The 20,514-nt window shown below is 32.9% G+C and overlaps 3 protein-coding genes and 1 non-coding gene across 4 annotated transcripts; 3 read left to right on the forward strand and 1 right to left on the reverse strand.

Moving 5' to 3' along the window:
* Window positions 1-6,151: 6,151 nt before the first annotated feature.
* Window positions 6,152-9,107, forward strand: LOC109815929 (MD-2-related lipid recognition domain-containing protein / ML domain-containing protein). Its single transcript, XM_020380750.3, has 4 exons — window positions 6,152-6,327; window positions 6,845-6,946; window positions 7,606-7,766; window positions 8,742-9,107. Exons 1-4 carry the CDS (start codon window positions 6,240-6,242, stop codon window positions 8,847-8,849), a joined length of 459 nt encoding a protein of 152 aa, XP_020236339.1. The 5' UTR covers window positions 6,152-6,239; the 3' UTR covers window positions 8,850-9,107.
* Window positions 9,108-11,078: 1,971 nt separating this feature from the next.
* Window positions 11,079-11,906, forward strand: LOC145949866 (uncharacterized protein At5g39865). Its single transcript, XM_083060768.1, has one exon. The coding sequence runs from the start codon at window positions 11,079-11,081 to the stop codon at window positions 11,904-11,906; it is 828 nt and encodes a 275-aa protein (XP_082916894.1).
* Window positions 11,907-17,826: 5,920 nt separating this feature from the next.
* On the reverse strand, window positions 17,827-17,932 carry LOC145950210 (small nucleolar RNA R71). The gene has a single exon (XR_014428317.1). It is a non-coding gene; the product is annotated as a small nucleolar RNA R71 (small nucleolar RNA).
* A 1,140-nt stretch (window positions 17,933-19,072) lies between these two features.
* Window positions 19,073-20,188, forward strand: LOC145949867 (uncharacterized). Its single transcript, XM_083060769.1, has one exon. The coding sequence runs from the start codon at window positions 19,073-19,075 to the stop codon at window positions 20,186-20,188; it is 1,116 nt and encodes a 371-aa protein (XP_082916895.1).
* The last annotated feature ends 326 nt before the right edge of the window (window positions 20,189-20,514 follow it).

The following is a 20,514-nucleotide window of genomic DNA, read 5'->3' on the forward strand; positions in this document are numbered from 1 at the left end:
AATTTTGAACTAATACGGCCGTATTGAATTCAATACGGCCGTATTGAAGTTCAAAAAACCTCAATACGGCCCTATTGAAGTTCAGTGCGGCCGTATTGAAGTTCAGTGCAGCCGTATTGAATTCAATGCAGCCGTATTGAAGTCCAGAAACTTCAATACGGCCGTATTGAGTTCAGTGCGGCCGTATTGAAGTTCAAAATGTTCAATACGGCCGTACTGAACCTCTGGGAGGCCGTATTGGGCTTCATTCCTCCCACTTTTCTTATTTTAGCTATCCTAAGACCTCTAAACCTATAGAGAACCCTCCTTGGGCCTTCTGGAAGTCCTTCTGGCTGATCTTCCTTCAGTCTTCGAGAGTCTTCAAGCTTTATTTCCGACCCGGACAATTTTAGGGGTCTACACTTATTTGACTTCCATTGTTAAAATCTCATCAACATTGGAATGCCTAATTACCGGAGTAGACCTTTGTCAATAGTTTTGAAAAGGTTCATGGAGTCACCACTGATATTTTGATTAAAACATCAAAAAAAGAAATGGTCTTCAAAAATAGAGTTAGTTATGGGGATCGATTATGTGTGAGGAAGGTGTTAGGCACCCCACAATACCTAATATTAGTACCCTATGAGTATCCATTACCAAGACAAAGTGAAGATTACTGTTTTTACCCCTTTTATTAAGCATGTAATGATCTAACTACATGATATTTATTCTAAATCATGTTGTTTAAAGCAATAAATAGAGAAAGGAAAAGAGATTGGAACCTTCGAATCAAGCTTTATAGAAAGAAAAATGAATGTATTTTGTGGCAGCCTCTTCACTCTATAATAACCTCACTTCCTCTCAAAAACTTGACCAAGAAACTCTGAAATCCCTAGTAATGATCTAAGGATTTCTTAATTAGGAACTACGACAAGTTTATTCTACTCTAAGTAACTTGAAGAAAGTCAAAAGAGAGAGAAAGTGTGTGTGTCCCAATTTTTGATAAATTTAAGTGTGTGATGGAGTGGGTTGACCTCCTTAAATAGGAAACCTTAGGATACTCCGAGTAGAATAAACTCGTCATAGTTCCTAATTAAGAACAATAATCATCGTATCTCAACATTTAAGCCATCGATAGACTAAAAAAACATATTACAATACAAAACACCTTAGGAATCAAGCAACAAACACCATTTACCTCAATTGCTTCTCAAAAGAAATAAGAAGTAAAAACTCCAAAACCTTAAACTTCTCTCTATTAATTCAAGCTCCTTGACTTGAATCTCAACTTTAGGGGAAGATCTAGGTGATCCTAGTGAGGTGAGAAGAAGAAATTATCTTCTTTGACTCTAAATTTTATCTATTTAAAACTTTTTTCTAGAATTTAGAGAAATGAACACATAAGGTTCATATTCTCTGAAAACTCCATACATTCCCTCATTTCTTGATCAATTTTTACCTCATCTTAACTAACTCTAAACAACTTAGCTTTCAAGGATTCCTTAACCCTTATAACTCAAACAACAACACAAAAACACAACATAACATATGACATCATAAATCAACATAACACATCATCATGCAATAAAAGCATAAAACACACAATGTTACAATTCTACCCAACAACAAAAAAAATTTTCCCCCAAAACTTGCTTACTTAGGAAGAGATATGGGTATTGATCTCTGATCTTGTCCTCCAGCTCCCATGTAGCCTCACTAGTGGCTGCATCCCAAACAACTTTAAATAGATTGATGAACTTCCCTCTCAACTCCATCAACTTTTGATCAACAACACTAATTGGTCTCTTCTCATGTGTCAAGTTTTCCTTGACCTAAACAACATCAAACTCAACCCTTTGACTAGGTTCATAAACATACTTCTTTAATTAAGCAACAAAATATACATTGTGCGGGTTTGACGAAATGGTGGTAATTATGACTGATAAGCAATAGGACCTACATGACAATGAATTTTATAATATTCAATGAACTTAAGAGTCAATTTCTTAGACTTTATTGCCCTTCTTACTCCAACATTGGGTGTCACTTTCAAAAAGACATGACCACCTTTAAAAAAAATTCAACAAATTTTCCTCTTCTATAAGCATAAGACTTATTCTGAGTGATCTTCATTCGTTCTTGAATCAACTTCACTTTCTCTATAGTTTGCAACATTAACTCTTATCCAACCACCACTATCTTATCTTCCTTATACCAACACAAGGATCCTACATCTCTTTCCATACAAAATCTCAAAAGGAGCTATGGAAAAAAGATAAATACTAGAAGGGGGTTGAATAGTGTATATCAAAAACTTGCATTTTTTACACAGTGAAGTAGTAACGCTAGTCAAATGGAGTGCAAAGAGTAGTCAAATGAAACATCAAGTATTTTCCCAATGGTTCATCTTAACCATCGAGACCATGTCTAATTCTCAATTCAACTAGATTGAGTTCTACTATCTTTCAACAATGATACAAATATTCTTTCAACAAGTCACTTCTGACTCAACCCTAAGTATTCTTTGACTTGCCTTTTCAAGCAACTATCCAAATATTCTTTTAACAACAAACATTTTCAAGCTTAACAACCAAGCCTCTTTAGGCTCAAGAAATTGTTATTTTATAGACAAGCCTCTATAGACTTAACCTTATAACAATGGTTATGAAGGTTATATAGATGTTATGCTTGTCTCACTCATCTGCTATACAACTAGTATAGTGCAATAAGCTTTTACAAGAAAGAATGGAAATTATACACAAGTATAATTTACAAAAAGCATATATTTCTGTACAAGTGTATCTTTGTGTTATGTCCCTTTTTAGTTTCATATCTTTTTATATAGTTTCTTAAAGAAGTCTAGCTCACAAGTTTGTTATATCTATATTCAATGTTTTTCCTTTAGGTGAGAGGTAACTATTGACTTATTTAATGCAAACATTAAATTTTCATCAAATGGTACCTATTATCTAATCAAGGAAACTGCTTATCATCTTTCCAAACTAAATAGAGCTCACAGAAGCAATGTCAACATAGTGCAGCGACAACAATGACCTTATTTGCTTTTCTGTGTGATTTTAGGGATCTTTTCCCTTGGTCCTAATGAAAAGCATGAACTTGTTCTTTTTAACAAATTTGTGAGTTCCAAGATAATTTTCTAGTTTAATTTGTTAAGGAATAAGATTTGAATCTTATAGATGAAAAAACATAACTAGGAGTAGATACCTAAATAAAAATGGTGTTTTGTAGATAAAAACACATAGTTGACAAAAGAGAAATTGTTAAAGGTAGTAAGTTCACGATCTTTAACAATGATTAATATATTTGTGTTTCTTAATCAAAAATCACGTTCAATTTCTAACTTAGACATAAAGTCACAATTGAAGGTTGGGTTAAGCATGAGTTCCATTGAATTGAAATTGAGACATTTTTCATTTTGATCCAATCAACTTTAATTAGTTTGAAATGATTCATTATTTTTGTTTTTCAATCTCCAATTATCCAATCCATGCACTCATATTTGAATTAGTTTAGATTAGATGATTGAATTTACTAATAAAATAACAAAAAATGAAGAAAAAAAATACATTAATCAACTTGAAAAACACATTATAATGTCATTTAATCCAACAGATAAAATGTCCAATATTACAATATTACAAATATGTTTATTAGCATCATAAAAAAATCATATTTAAAATCTATGTATTCATATTTGAATTAGTTTAAATTAAATGATTCAATTTATTAATAATATATATATATATATATATATTAATCAACTTGTAAAACACATTATCATCTCATCTAGTCCAATAAATAAAATGTTTTATATTACAATATTACAAATATCTTTATTAACATCATAAAAAAATCATATTTAAAATATTCAACATTACAAACTAAAAAAAAAACAAACAAATTATTAAATTAAAAATTAAATATATAGTACTCAACAAAATTTGTCAAATGCAGTCAACATCAAAAAACACATATATGTCAACTCTGCAAATCTGTTAACATTTTAAAATTTGCAAATTTTCATGCCCGAATCTGCCATCAAAGCCCAAATCTCATAGCCCAAACCTAATAAAAATAACAATAATAACAGGTTAATTATTATTATTTTTTGGTAAAGATAGGAAAAATTACAAAGATGATCGCAATGAGGATTGAACCTAGGTCTTCATGCTTCTAATTACCCCAACCCATTATCATCTCATTTAGTCCAATAGATAAAATGTTTCATATTACAATATTCCAAATATGTTTATTAACATCATAAAAAAATCATATTTAAAATATTCAACATTACAAACTTAAAAAAAAAACAAATTATTAAATTAAAAATTAAATATATAGTACTCAAAAAAATTTATCAAATGCAGTCAACATCAAAAAACACATATATGCCAACTCTGCAAAATTTTTAATATTTTAAAATTTGCAAATTTTTATGCCCGAATCTGCCATCAAAGCCCAAATCTCATATAGCCCAAACCTAATAAAAATAACAATAATAACATGTTAATTATTATTTTTTTTGGTAAAGATAGAAAAAATTATAAAGATGATCGCAATGAGGATTGAACCTAAATCCTCATGCTTTTAATTACCCCAACCCATTATCATCTCATTTAGTCTAATAGATAAAATGTTTCATATTACAATATTACAAATATCTTAATTAACATCATAAAAAAACCATATTTAAAATATTCAACATTACAAACTTAAAAAAAAACAAATTATTAAATTAAAAATTAAATATGTAGTACTCAACAAAATTTGTCAAATGCAGTCAACATCAAAAAACACATATATGCCAACTATGCAAATCTGTTAACATTTTAAAATTTGCAAATTTTCATGCCCGAATCTGCCATGAAAGCCCAAATCTCATAGCCCAAACCTAATAAAAATAACAATAATAACAGGTTAATTATTATTATTATTATTATTTTTGGTAAAGATAGGAAACATTATAAAGATGGTCGCAATGAAGATTGAACCTAGGTCCTCATGCTTCTAATTACCCCAACCCCTCCTCACCCAACCACTAGGCTAACCCTAGTGGTCTAACAAGTTAATTATTTAATTAGATATTTGAACCAAACTTATTAGATTTATAATTTTCTAATCCAATATAATCTGATAGTATGAACCATTTATATATATATATATATATATATATATATATATATACTTGTTTCATATTTATTGGATCATTAGATTAGTTTAGGACCATACTCACCCATAATTAGAAGTACACCCATGTAACCACTAGGATTAGCCTAGTGATTGGGTGGGGAGGGATTGGGGTAGTTAAAAACATGAAGATCTAGGTTTAATTCTCATTGCGACCATCCTTGTAATCTTTTCTATCTTTACCAAAAAATAAGTACACCCATGTAAATGTTGGTGTCCGCTGTTAGGAGTTGCAAAACTTGTTCAACCACATAAAAAATGTAGGTGATAGCAGTAGTGCCAGGTATTTTGTATCTTCAAAGGTTAATAAATCACTACACCAACAACTCTCTAGAAGAGAATAGATCTATTTACTCTAAGAATAAATCTATCTAAGCTTATTTCATTTAATAATTTATATTTTACATCAAATTTTAATAATCTAACAGTTGAATTTAAAGTTCTTATTACATATATTAAATCTACAAATTTTTAAAATTTTTAAAAATTATTTAATATTTTATTTATTAATTCAAATTGACAGATAATTATAAAATCATTTTATATATTGATTTGAATTAATGAAAAAATATTAAATAATTTTTAAATTTTTAAAAAATTATAAATTTAATTTATTCATTAAAAATTTTAAATTTAATAATTATATTATTAAAATTTGATATAAAATATAAATTATTAAATAAAGTAAATTTATGTGATCCCTCTTTCAAAATAATGTCGGACAAAATTTACTCTTTACACTATATTACTATTAATATAAAATTAAATATTATACATTCATAATATATTATCGTGTCGTTGAATTACTAATTTAGTGAGTTATTCACTAACATAGAACCTTGGGTACAATTTTGATAATAACACTACTAAAGATAGTCGACCACTAAAAGAAAATTTTTAAAAAAGAAAAAAATAGAAACTATCATTGTCATTATCCTTTGTAGCCTATAAAAGGGAGAAAAAATGAAGAAAAAATAATTGGGAAGTTAACCTGCGGAAGCAAAGTTGCTTAGGCGATTTCCATTGACACGTAGTTGCGCTGCGAAGAATCCATGGAAATGATAAGCAACAAGCTTTTCTTCTTTTCAACGCTGTTTCTTCTCTACGCATTTACCAACGCCACCGACATTAAATTTTGCGGTTACTATCTTAACCCTCTCATGTGATTGAAAATTTGGTTCCTTGATTTGGGGTTCCAAGGCTGATTCTAAAGTTTTGAACTTTCCCTGGAAACTGGGTATTATATAATTGGGATTTTCTGTATGGATTTTTATTTTTTCGTGAGTAAAAATTTGTTTTTTTTGTTTTTTTTGTTTTTTTTTGTTTTTTTTTGTTTTTTTTTGGTTTTGTGGCCTCAATTTTATTCAATTAGGAAACATACCGTTGGGGAGATTTTTGTGTTTATAATAGTCTGAGTTGGATGGAATTGGGTTTGATTGAATAATCAGTTGTCTGACTTGAATTAACATATTAATAATTATTTTAAGCTTAGGTAGGTTATTTTCAATTAATTTTTGTTATTTGTCTTTTAGTTGTGAAGAACTCTTTTTCTTTGATCAGTTTTATAATTTAATAATTTGCTAATGTTTTGTTGCGATATATTATTCTTCTGTTGTGCCCGTTATTGAATAAACTATGGCTTAATTTTCTATGTTAGATAAGAAAGGTGTCTATGATGTTGATGTCAAAGGAGTGGAAATATCCCCTGATCCCATCGTAAGAGGCCAGCCTGCTACGTTCAGCATCGCTGCAACTGCAGGTACTCTGTGATTCACATTTTTCTTATTGTGTCACTATGTTTGTACGTTTTTACTATTTTTAATTTTTTTATAATTTATTATATCCACCTTCATGCATATGGTGTTTCTTAATGTGCATGTGTATTGAAAGTTTCGTACTTTACTTATTTATATCTTTATTCTGTTTTAATTACATGGCTCTTGTGTGATCTAGGTAGCCGACCTCACCTAGTGGGATAACTCACCTAGTGGGATAAGGTTTTTGTTGTTGTTTGTGTTTTTGTAGATAAGTTTCTCTAGAAATATTTATAAGAGAAAAAAAATCAAAAATAAATTTCTCTATAAACTAAAATTAACTTATGCATAAGTTAAAAATAAGATTTTGAATAAGTTAATAGGAGTGAAAGCTTCTACAGAACAGCTTTTATGTATAAATTAATTTTAACTTATGAAGAATCTTATTTTATTTATTTTTTCTTCTATTTTACTCTCCTAGAAGTACTTCTGGAAAAATTTATTCAAATAGACCCTGGATTTATTTTGAATGTAGAAAGTAAGTATATTTGGGAATCTGACTGCAAGTATAGCATAGTGGTGGTATTTCGAGGTAGAGATGGATGAGGTCTTGATGGATAAATAATTTCGCTCATTTCTCTAATCCAAGCATTTCATGACTCAGATAAAGCATTATCTGGAGGAAAGCTAGTGATTGAAGTGTCTTATTTTGGATGGCACATACACAGTGAGACCCATGACCTTTGTGGAGAAACTACTTGCCCTGTTTCAGTTGGTGATTTCGTCATTGCTCATTCACAAGTTTTACCTGGATTCACTCCACCTGTAAGTCAATGTTTTGTTCATTCCTTGTGCGTATGTTCATGTATTTTGGTGAAAAGAGAAAATATATCTATCTATCTATATAAGTGCAGATTTTCTGCTGATCCAATATCCTGCTAAATCAGGCATTTGGACTTCTCCTACATTCATTGGAACTGAAAAAAAAAACCCTTGTACTCATGTTATGGCATGTAGACATCTTAAGATAGGGATTCAAATATGTTAGAGCACAATTGAGTGTGATGATGGTTCTTAACAAGTTATATTAGTTTGATACCTGGATAGAACTAGTATACTACTTGTTTTATCATTTGGAATTTTTTCCATTGATGTTGATACATGTGGATTGAAGGGTGAGCTCAATATGGTTGACATGAATATTCTCTAGAATGATGCACACTAGCTCCTAAACCAGTATAAAAAGGAAAATTACAGTGTGTTGAAATTTTGTTTATTTTTATCTAAAACATGTTGTTGTTATTAATTTTCAAATTGAAACTTGTTTTTAATCCAGAAATGCAGCAGGAACCATTGTTTTCATCAAGAAAAGTTTGTTATTTTCGTGAATTCTGTATTGAAAACTCCTAGTTCAGTTTCCCATAATATATCTTCTTAAGTGCACATAGCTCTGTGGTTTGACTGTTTTCTGCTAATATCATGAGCTTTCTTGCAGCTCACCTTTCCCTTGGAGAAATTTTGAAGTTAGATTGGGTCCTTGGGGGATGTGATTTATTCACTGATCACTTTTTGTTTTCTTCATGTTATCAGCGTTGAGATTAGACTTGTACTATTTTATGGCATACTAACTGCCTAATTAGTAATTACAAGGGGCTTTGTTAAGGTGTTAAGTTCCTAGTTAGCAGTGTATTATGTTGTTTAGACTGTTTAATTATACTATGTGGTCTCCTTTCTTGTTCAATGCTGATGTATTATTTTTATTTTCAATGCCATAACTCTCACCATGTACTGTATTTGCAGGGTTCATACACTTTGAAGATGAAGATGTTTGATGGAAACCAGCATGAGTTAACTTGCATTACATTTGGTTTTAATATTGGGCTTGGTTCTTCTGTGGCTGATAGTTAATATACATTGGTCGTTGAATTCTATGCTCAGATACAGATCTATATAAAATATTTGTACAAACTGCAAACTACCCTTGTATTATCAAATCCTTCTTCTATAATCCAATAGGACCAGTATCTGGATTAAGAATCAGAAAAATGTCTTGGTACTTTCTGGGATTAGAAAACACAAAATATCTGCTTCATTATTTATTTTCCAATCTCCTGGCTACACACGGAAGGTAGATCATTGTGTAATGTTATCTATTTATTTTGACTATGCTCTGAGGGTGTTATCATGATGTAATAATATATCCGTCCTTAAATGTAAAATATGTGTCCACGTTAATATCTGAAGCTAAGTTTGAACATGTTATCTCATCCTCTTAATAAAATTTAAAAACTGATCTCAAAATCCTAATCCTTGTACGAGTAATGCAGGAAGAAAGAAAGTGGATTTTTGGCCTAATTTAATCTTATAAAAACATTTTGTAAGGTGAGAATTACCCTCATCCATATACAATATTATGGTTATTTCATGTGAAACAGTGTACTATGTTCCAAGCACTTCCAGCTTGATGATTATCAAGGTAAATTTGGTTTAATGTATATCGAAGTAGCATTTATTTCAAATCAAAGGGATTGCATTTTATACCTACGTCTAAAGATCATATAATTACTTGCCCAAGGGTTCCATGTTTGTGGATACGCATTTGGTGAAGGACTTGCAGTTGATTGCAATTTTTAATACACATTTAGTGATAGTTTGCAACAATCTTTTAAGTCTTGCCACTTCATGCGCATGACAAAGTACGTTTTTTTTCTGAAGTACATAAACCATAGCGAGGAAACTTTACGGTCCTGAGAGTTAGAGCTGCATGAGTAAACTCCTTTCTCCAAGATGTTTTATGCAAAAATCGAGTCAAAAACCTTCTTGTGGAGTACTTTTATACACACTCATACATTGGAGAATTAGCATGCTTTCACCAGGCCAAACTCATTTGAGTCATGATAAGTGCATTTAATTGTAGAGAAAGGGTTGTTGATAAGGCCCAAGATCATCATGGATCACTAGAACCACTGGCCCATGAAAAAAAAAGGGGCCCAAAACCATGGATTGTGTATGAGCGGAGGAAGAAGAATGCTGACAAGGCATGAGGGTTATTCGGGGTTGTTAGAGGAAAGAGAGAGAATATTGTGGTATATAGAGAATCACATTTGATAGGCAGGGCAGGCGGTTATTTCCTTTTTACTGTTTGGATAGAGAACCTTGTTGGTTGTGCTATTAGGAGCTTGGCTCTTGGCAGAGGAGATTTCCCTCTTCTGAGTTTTCCTTTCTCACGAATTCCTTACATACAATATCTACCATTATATCAAAAACCATTTTCTAATTCATTTATGGTTTGTTGGTTATTTTGTTTGGTATCTATTAATTGTCATGCACACTCCTGAAAGGGACGAAATTGGGAGGATGACCTTGTGGAGTATGGAGTGGTAAAAAAATGGGGGTGAAAGCTAAATTTTGACTTGGAAAATTTAGAGAAATTTGAGAATAAGATTTCTTGAAACTTAATGAAAGGCAATTTCTAATTTTTAAGGTACTCAATCATTTAATTTTATTCAATATCTAGTTTGAATACAGTGCATGATTTTATTCCTTTGTTTCCCTCAATCAGTTGCCAACAGAGGCATAACATGTACACAAATGGAAATTAATCATGACCGTGGGCACAAAACACTTCGTCTCCATCGCATTGGGCATCATCAGTGGTCCAAGGACACTCTAAAGTAATAGTGGTGCTAAATCTACTCAACCATGTGCAAGATTAAGATTATGGCTGGCAATTTGGCATAGTTCCCCCTTCTAGTAAGTAACTAATGATGGGGAATTTATGCCCATTTCATTGTTTTTAGTTGACAAATATCCGGCATAGTTCATAGTTCAGACCATGATTGAGGCACCAAATGGTAGGTAATGAGTCATGCACTCTGATCAGATAAGGGAGTGAGGGGTCAACCTTGCCCCCACACCATGCATCGATTATTCAAAACTTAATAAAGCATCCCAACATTGCACACCTTCCAATCACCACTTTATAGCCTTTAAAACTTAAAGAGCACTCTCATCTTCAGCCATTCTGTCCTCAATTCAGCATTCTTGTGAGCCATCATTCTCACCTCATCTTTTCTTCACTCCATGAGTTGGTAGCCTCTCCCTCATAATATCACATGCCATCCAGTTTTGAAAAGAATGAAAAGCAGATTCAATAGGAATTTGGAACTCATTCCAACCATTAGCAAACTGAAACAAGGCCTAGTCCTTCAGCTCAACCCACAAGATGTATGCTGCATCAAGAAATGTTCCAATTCACCTATCTATGATGCTCAATATCACAAGGTTGAGCTAGAGATTGGCCTCAATGGAAGTGAAGATCATGATAAGCATCCAGAACAAAAAGAAATGGACATTGAAGTCACACCCTCCAAAGGGACAAAAGAGAAAGAGCTTGTTGAGGAAAAAATAGTGGCTTCTAGTCCTATTAAAAGCATGCAACATATTGAAAGCACCAAAGGGTACCCATCTTTAACAGATTTTGAAGAGATAAATCCACCAGGTGGTGGAAGCCAGGAAGTGATTCTCTACACCACAAGCATGAGAAGCATAAGAAAGACCTTTCAGGACTGCAACACAATACGCTTTTTGCTAAGAAGCTTTAAGATAATGTACCATGAGAGGGATGTTTCTCTACATATGGAATATAGAGAGGAAATGTGGAAGATCTTGGGTGGAAAAGTGATCCCTCCAAAGCTTTTCATCAAGGGGAGGTACATTGGAGGAGCTGATGAAGTGGTGGAATTGCATGAGAAGGGTTGGCTTGGAAAGCTTTTGGATGGAACACCTGTTAACCTTGTTGATGGTCCTTGCAAAGGTTGTGCTTGCATGAAGTTCGCTATTTGCTCCAATTGTAATGGTAGTTGCAAAGTCTTCACCACCAATGGTGGCAACAAAAATGAATGCTTCATCAGGTGTCCTGAATGCAACGAGAATGGACTTGTTAAATGCCTCATTTGCTGTTAGAAGTTGGTCTAACTAAGAGCAAGGTTATGTGTATTTTTCATGTTTCTTATCTTCTGACTTTTGGTTCGTATTTAATGTAATTTCAAAGCGATCTATATTTAGAGTCCTTGAGATGTGGTTAGTAAAACTAATTTATAAGTTGCCTCAAAGTTTTAGAAGTCGAAAAGCTGAAAATTTATATGTTAAATGATTGAATTAAAAGTATTTAGTAAAATTAACTGATATGTTAATTGATTAATGTAAAATAATATATTTATGTATTTGATAATGAGAGAAAAAGAATGACATGTAGTGAAAATGATTTCTAAATTAAAAAGGTAAAATAGATTTCAAGTAATGAGAATAAAAAAGAAAAGAGAAAAATAAAATTAAGAGATTATAAATTATAAGTTGCTTCCTGTTTCAAGTATAGCTTATAAAAATAAGTCATAAGTTTTTAAAATAAACTCTTCAAATGTAATGGACATTGTTTATTTATATGGAAGAGCTGAACTATAAGCTGATGCTGTGCAGGGACATAAAGAAGTTACTTGTTTATGATTAGTTTTGGATATTTATGAATGAAAAACCGTATCTCATGTTTCTATGAGAAAACATATTGAATTTGGGAAGAGGGTTAGTGGTTTTTGAAGCAGAACTTGCGAAAAACTAGTTGATTGTAGTCCTCATCCCAACAAAAGAAAAAGGAATTAGGTGAAGAAAATGGAAGAACAAATTAATAATGGTCATTGATGGTGGTATTGGACACAAGCTCTTTAAAAAGGTTCTCAAATTTGAGTATTATATAATATATATATATATATATATATATATATATATATATATATATATATATATGATTAAAAATAAAATTTTATTAAAGATGGTCAATAAAATTTTCTAACAAAAACTAATAACAAAATTATTAAATATTTTGTAACAATAATATAGATAAAAAAAAATGAAGGGTAAAGAAGTTCAAAATAGAAGCATGAGATTTCTGTGGATATAGTTGGCTACCTCATGATTGCAGTAGCATGCACATGATATTTCTCAAGGTAAATTCGACGTGTGCGCGTGGATAGAACGAAACGTGACATCCTATGTTATTTAATTCTTCCTAATGCTATCCTTTTTAGTGAAATCAACATATTATATTTTTAAAATTTACGAAAAATATAATAGAAATTATATGTTATTTTCTATCTCATTCCCCTCTATATCTCTCTAAGGCATTTTCTATCTGATTCTAACATGTTCATAATGTGAAATTTTAGAAAATATACTATTTTGTACGAAAAATATTACTTAAAAATGGTGGGGGCATACTACAAATTGGAGCTTCCACGTACGAGAAGGATAATGGGTTTTGAATTGAAAGAATGGCATATACTTTTTAAAAATTATAATTTTTCAATAGGGGTTGATAAATTATAAAATTCATCGACTTAAATTAATAAATTTTAAATAACTTAATACATTAATAACTCATCAGATAATTTTATATTTTTACTTCTAAAATTTTATGACTTAACGGTGCATGGTGTCTTAATTAATAAATTTTATTTTGTCTAAATATCAAGTTAACTTACTTCTTCCAACATTAATTAACCGAAACTGAATTAAGTCCAAATCTGAAAAAAAAAATATTAACCCTCAAGCTGAACCTCTGGCAACTCGTATTGTGAACCCCACTTACAAACAAGTCAATAAATTGCTAAAGAAAAATAGAAGTGGATTAAGAAACGGACTATAGAATGGAAGACTGTGACAAGGGCAAGCATAAACCCGACCAGATAAAGCCCACAAAAGATTTTCTTGCTAAAGTTTATGATCATGTCTATCCGAATAGAGTGAAAATTAGTCATAAAAAAAAAATTAAAAGAAAAGTTTTATTAGAAATAGCCAACTTGATTATTTAGTAGGGGTTTGTTATGACAAAATCCGTAAATAATTCGTACCAATAATATATATATATCATTGATATTCAACTACATTAAAAAAAAAATCTTTTTATTAAGTCTTAGTAATAAATTATAATCCAACACACAATCTAGTAAAAGAAATTTAAAATAAACCAAACATTTTACCTAAAATTTGAAAAGATATGAATTTCTCATTACATACCTAGTACTATATTCATTATTTTTTTTTTGATATAGAAACATACAGAAGAAAGATAGGAACGATGAATGAATTTTATTTTATTTTATTTTATTTTGGAGTGTGTTATATACAATAATTTATATAATATTATTTTTTGTATCTATTTCTCTTCATCATTTAATTTATTACATTTTAAATTTATCTTTTTTCTCTCGTTTGCTCTGTTAGTTGTACAAATTATTGAACAGTTTGTTGTATAAATAACATTTTTCATTTGTTATTTTAAAAACCAGTTTACATATATTATTTAAAAACAAATAAAAGGGAGAAAAACTAAAGGGAAGATATTACACTCTAAATGTTGATTGAGAGATACATACGCACAAAATGAAATCAAATAGATAATGTATAAAACCGCAGTTTCTTCACCACAAAATCAATCATTGTCTCCCCCTTCCTATCACTATATATTGAAGCGCACACACTTTAAGCTTAAGGATTATGATAAGTTAAACATAATCTAAACATCAAAGTGTTTAATTTTTATTTTTCGTTATATAAGGAAGGTGAAGGCACAAAGTGATAAGCACTCAAGTAGAGCAAAATGGTAGTGAATGTGTAAAATATGAGTGTGGCATCTTGATGATTAGGAATAGCATTTGGGAAACAAGCATGCATAATGCGATATTTGACCAAATTCATGCTCATTTTGATTTATGTATTCCTATTTTGTGACAAGGTGCAAATAAGTGACGTGTTTTTGCCTTTATCATCACTTCAAAGAAAGTTAAAATGATAAGAACCAAGGTTTGTCTAGAAAAATTTTCTAACACCGTAGACATATGACAGATTTTGTTTCTTTGGTGAAGATATTTATTTATTTGTGTTTGAAATATTTAGGATTTGTAAGCTTTAGTTAAATTTAGAAACCAAACACCAAATATTAGCTTCTTTTGTGGATCTAACACCAAGTTCGACTCTTCTCTTGATAGTTTCCCAATTCATCCAATGATGGGTAAAAGGCTCTAATGATCTTAGCAAATATCATCACACATCATTTTCGGAAGCTAACAATTTGCATGAGATAATTAGGGATAGCTGACATAATTGGCTTAGCTAGAGTTGTATGTTGAACTCTATTAAGAAGTTTGGTTTTCCAACCTGCCAACCTTCCTTGAATCTTATATATCTAAGATAAAGGCAAATTTTATTTATTTATTTTTTTTTTGTTTACTTTAACTATTAAATCCTGGAATGGTTTTAAAAAAATTTCATCTTTTCTCTTCAGACATTCTTATAAGAAATTCAGATTTCTAGACATTAATTTTGAATCCCACAACTAAAACTAAAGAATCCAGAAGACCTTTGATTAACCTCGCCTGAAATAAGATTGTTTCACTAAAGAGAGGACAATAATCTTGAACAAAGAAAAGATGGTAGACTTTGAGTCTAAAGAAGGCATGGAGATAGGTTCCCAAAGGCCATGTCACTACAAGTGTTGAGTGTCTTTTATGCATGATTTACGCTCAACTTTTGGCACTCTTTTTGGGTAATTGTAGATAATATATATGTTATTTCACCCCTTTAATTTAAAGAATTAAGTTATACTATAAGAGTAGAGGAGTAGTAGCAATCTTAAGGAATTTCCTCATTTTTTACAGGATTTTTGGCTAGGCAGAGATCCACAGCCATAGCTGTGGATCTGGAGCTCGAGCTGTGGAAGTCTGGGAAGGATATAGAGGTCCAGAAAGTTGGAGCTATAGCTGTGGATCTACAACTATAGCTGTGAAAATCTGGGGAGAAATTGTGAAGGTCAGAAACTTGCAGCTATAACTGTGGTTCTACAGCTATAGCTGTGGAAATCTGGAATGCTCATTTTTTGGTTCCAGAGACTTGAAGCTATAGCTGTGGATCTAGAGCTCGAGCTGTGGAAATCTGAAATACAATTTGAAGCTCCAGAGAGTTGAAGCTAAAGTTGTGAACTCAAAGCTAAAGCCATGGAGCACCCAAGACCTAGCAAAAACTCCAGAGATCCACAGCCATAGCTGTGGCTTCACAGCTGCAGCGCTGGAGGTTCCTTAAGCTTGAAGGAGTTGCCACAGCTATAGCTGTGAAACCACAGCTGCAGCCTTGGAGGTTTCTTCACCCTGAAGGACTCTCCACAACTATAGCCGTGGATCTGCAGCTGCAGCCGTGGAAATAAAAGCTACTTTTTGGCCCTGTTTTGAAGTTCATATAAAAGGGAAAAAGAGGAGAAACCAGGGGCATCACGTACCACAGAGAAAAAAAAAACAGATTGAGAAGCACTTGAAGGGAGAAACGGAGCAAGAACGAATACTTGGGCAGCTGGGTCATTTGGGAACGAAGCCCAACCCCTTGCTTTCATCTCCAACTTTGTAATCTCTTCTTTTACTTCTTAGATCTTGTAATGGCCATGTGTGGCTAAACTTATTAAGGATTGGTTGGATGTAACTACTAACTCTTCTTCTTCTTAAATATATGCATTTTGATCTCATTATTTGTGCATTGATTCTTCTCTTAATGCTTATATCGGCTTGATCACCCGTTGTATGATTTTTGGCTTTTGAATCCAGTTGGAAAATGTTTTTGAAAACCCGAACTGAATCTTGCACCTAATCATTTCTTGTTCTAGGAATAGACTTGATTTGGTTAGTCACATTGTTCAAGTCATTGTTCTTAATGCGAAGTGTTAAACTCAAAATATAGAGGAATCATGTTTTGAGCTTAATGACTTTAGGATTCAACCTTGAGGAATCTTGTTGGATTACTTAATGAACGTGGAAATAATGGAATTAGAATCGCATGTATTTTAAGAAGATCTATGAGTTAGCAAGTGCTTCTGGACCAATCCTTGTCTCTTAATCATTGTTCTTACTACGTTTATTTTATTGTGTTGTTCTAATTTGTTTTCACTCATTTGCAATTATAACAAAATTCTCTTTTAAATCATTAGAGCAAGAATTACTAAACACTCAAATCCCTGAGGACGATATTTGAATACTACTTCGAAACTTGGTTCACTTGCCAAGTGGTAGGTTTGCGAAAAAACCTCATCAAGTTTCTGGCGCCGTTGCCGGGGATTTGGTGCTATTTAGTAATTCTTAATCTTGTGATTTTGTAATTGTGTAGATAATTCATTTTGTGAATATTTATAATATATAGAGATATTTGTCTTGTGTTTTGTGGACTCACCTTGCTGTGCAGACTTCTTAAAAGTGTATGCGAGGGAAAACTCCAGCCGAAGAATTGCATTTTGATCCTGAAATTGAAAGAACGGCAAGGAGGAACAATAGTAGCACAAGAAGGCTTAGACAGTTAGACAGAATCCAAAAACAACAGCAAGATCTTCTAAGTTCTTCTACTTCATCAAATCAACCACACCTTGAAACAGAAATGGTTGAAGAAGGAACAGGCACTCATAATGGTGGACATAGACCAGCTGGGCCTCCTAGAAGGACCCTAGGTGATGATGCACAACAACATGGTCCTAGGCATTTCTCTAGCATTGCAGCTCCAAATACTTCTAGAGCAATGGAGATGAAGCCTGCTTTCCTCACTTTGGTTAGCTCACAACAATTTGCTGGCCTTGATCATGAGGACCCATACTCACACCTTTCAAATTTCTATGAGTTATGTGGAACAATGAGAATTCCTGAAGGTGATGAGGAAGCTGTATACTTGAGATTGTTTCCATTCTCTTTAACAGGAAAAGCTAAAGTTTGGTTACAATCTCACCCAAATCAAAGTTTGACAAGCTGGGGTAATGTGGAAAATAAGTTTGTGAATAGATTCTATCCTTCATCCAAGTATATTAAGGCCAAATCAGAAATCACTACTTTCAGGCAAGGTGCAGATGAACCATTTTGTGAAGCCTGGGAGAGATTTAAGTCATTGCTTAGAAAATGTCCTAACCATGGGTTTGAGGATATAGCTCAACTCAACTTCTTTGTGAATGGAATCAAGCCTGAGGTGAAGATGTTACTGGATGCAGCAGCTGGTGGCACCATGATGACTGTAAGCCCAGAAGAAGCTACTCAAATTATAGAATCTTTGGCATCTTCTGATCACCAAGCAGAGCATGGGAGACATCAATCTCACAAAAGAGGAGTTCTTGATCTCAGTACTAATGATGCAATCCTTGCTCAGAACAAGCTGTTATCTCAACAGATTGAAGCACTGACTAAGCAGATGGCTAAAATACCACAACAGATTCATGCCATTGCTTCCTCCCCAGCTCAATCAAATTCTTATTTAAAGTGTGATTTTTGTGGGGGAGATCATCCCAATGGTCACTGTTCTGAAACTTCAAATGAAGAAGAGGTCAACTATGTGGGTAACCAACCGAAAGGAGGTAATTTTAATTCCCTTAATTATAATACTAATAATTATATGCAGGGGAATCAAGGTTGGAGAAACAATAACAACAAGGGATATGGATGGAGGAATGAAGCTGGGCCATCCAATAGGCCCCCACAACAACAACAACAACAACATCAGCTTGCTTATCCCTCTATGCATGAAAGAACCAGTAAATTGGAGGAGACTCTGAACCAGTTCATGCAGGTATCTATGAACAACCAGAAAAACACTGAAGCTTCCATCAAGAATTTGGAGGTGCAGGTGGGTGAGCTAGCTAAACAATTAGCTGACATGTCTAAAGGCCCATTTTCAGCCAACACCAAGACCAACCCCAAGGAGTATTGCCAAGCCATAACAACAAGAAGTGGGAAGGTAGTTGGTAGTGATATTGGGGTGAGTGGTGACAATGAGGGTGCTGGTAATAAGGTAGAAAATAGTGAATTGAAGGAGGTTGAGGAAGAAAGTGAGAAGAATGAGGGATAAAACAATAAGAGTGAGAGTGTAGATAGTGGAAAAATAAGAGAGAAAAATGAAGTTGAGAAGGAGAAAAATAAAAAAAGGGCAGGGAAGTCAGTTCTACTGTTCCTGAAAAAAACTTACCTTACCCTCATGCTCCTTCCAAGAAAGAAAAAGAAAGGCAATTCCTGAGATTTCTAGACATCATCAAGAAGCTCCAGATAAATATTCCCTTCATTGAAGCCATGGAACAAATGCCTACTTATGCTCGGTTCATGAAGGATCTCTTGACTAAGAAGAGAAGAATTCTTGAAGAAGAAACTGTGGAGCTTGAGGTTGGGTGTAGTGCCATCATACAAAAATATTTGCCTCAAAAATCCAGAGATCCGGGTAGTTTTACTCTCCCCGTGTCTATTGGAAATCTATCAGTGGGTAAGGCACTCTTGGACCTTGGAGCCAGTATTAACTTGATGCCTTTATCCACGCTGAAGAAGATAGGAGAAGTAGAAGTGAGACCTACAAGAATGACCTTGCAGTTGGCAGACAGATCCATCAAGATTCCACATGGCATAGTGGAAGATATGATAGTGAAGGTTGATAAGTTCATGTTTCCAGTTGATTTCGTAGTCATGGATATGGAAGAGGATGTAGAAGTTCCTTTGATATTGGGCAGACCCTTTATGAAGACAGCTCGAGTTATCATTGACATGGATGAAGGAAAGCTGAAGGTGAGGGTCCAAGATGAGGAAGTGAGTTTCAATGTATTTGAAACAACGAAGTTTCCAAAAGGCAACAAAGATTGCTTTAGAATTGATGTATTAGATGATGTGTACTTGGAAACTCAAAATGATTTCAAGAGCTCATCGCCACTAGAGAAGGCTTTGCCTATCTCTAACGAAGAATTGGAAAAGGTCATTGGTAAAGCTTGTCATCTGCCAGTGGGATTGGAACATAAAGCATTTTGGGCTTTGAAGGCCTTAAATTATGATTTGAAGGCAGCAAGGGAGAAAAGAAAGCTTCAATTGCATGAATGGGAAGAAAGGAGATTGAAAGCTTATGAGTCCTCTAAGTCTTACAAGCACAAAGCCAAGATATACCATGACAAGAAGATTCTGAACAGGAACTTCCAACCTGACCAGCAAGTATTACTATTCAACTCCAGGTTGAAGCTTTTCCCTGGGAAGCTCAAATCCAAGTGGCCAGGTCCTTTTTCAATTAAATCTGTCAGATCCTATGGAGCCATTGAACTTGAAGACCCTGCTTCAGGAAGGACTTGGTTGGTTAATGGTCAGAGGCTCAAGCATTATCTGGGTGGTGAAGTTGAAAGACTCACTACCATCACTCATTGGAAGGAGCCATGATCAAACAGGGATTGTCAAGCTAAAGACATTAAATTAGCATGTTCTTGTTTAATTCCTAGTTTGAATTCTGAATTTTGTGTTGAATATTGTTTCGTTAATGGTTTTTGCTCATAGTTATGTTTAGTTTCATAATGCATGTTGTTTTTTGTTTTGAATAATATATAATGTGTTAAAACTACCACTCATGTTGACAACTTGTTTTATGTTTTATGTGTTAGGGTATATGAAGTTAATTTGATGTTTTAGAGTGGTTGTGTAGCATTCTGAGTTTTGGGTTTGTGATTATTTTGATGCTTTGTTTTGGTAGTGGAGTTTTTGTGTGAATT

Source organism: Cajanus cajan, chromosome 7 (assembly GCF_000230855.2).
Source record: "Cajanus cajan strain Asha chromosome 7, NIPB_CcT2T_4, whole genome shotgun sequence".
NCBI lineage: Eukaryota > Viridiplantae > Streptophyta > Magnoliopsida > Fabales > Fabaceae > Cajanus > Cajanus cajan.

Coding starts and splice junctions, on each gene's coding strand:
- LOC109815929 (XM_020380750.3), top strand. CDS start 6,240: ATGGAAATGATAAGCAACAAGCTTTTCTTCTTTTCAACGCTGTTTCTT. Junction 6,947..7,605: donor CAGCATCGCTGCAACTGCAG/GTACTCTGTGAT, acceptor TTCATGACTCAG/ATAAAGCATTATCTGGAGGA. Junction 7,767..8,741: donor TACCTGGATTCACTCCACCT/GTAAGTCAATGT, acceptor CTGTATTTGCAG/GGTTCATACACTTTGAAGAT.
- LOC145949866 (XM_083060768.1), top strand. CDS start 11,079: ATGAAAAGCAGATTCAATAGGAATTTGGAACTCATTCCAACCATTAGC.
- LOC145949867 (XM_083060769.1), top strand. CDS start 19,073: ATGGAACAAATGCCTACTTATGCTCGGTTCATGAAGGATCTCTTGACT.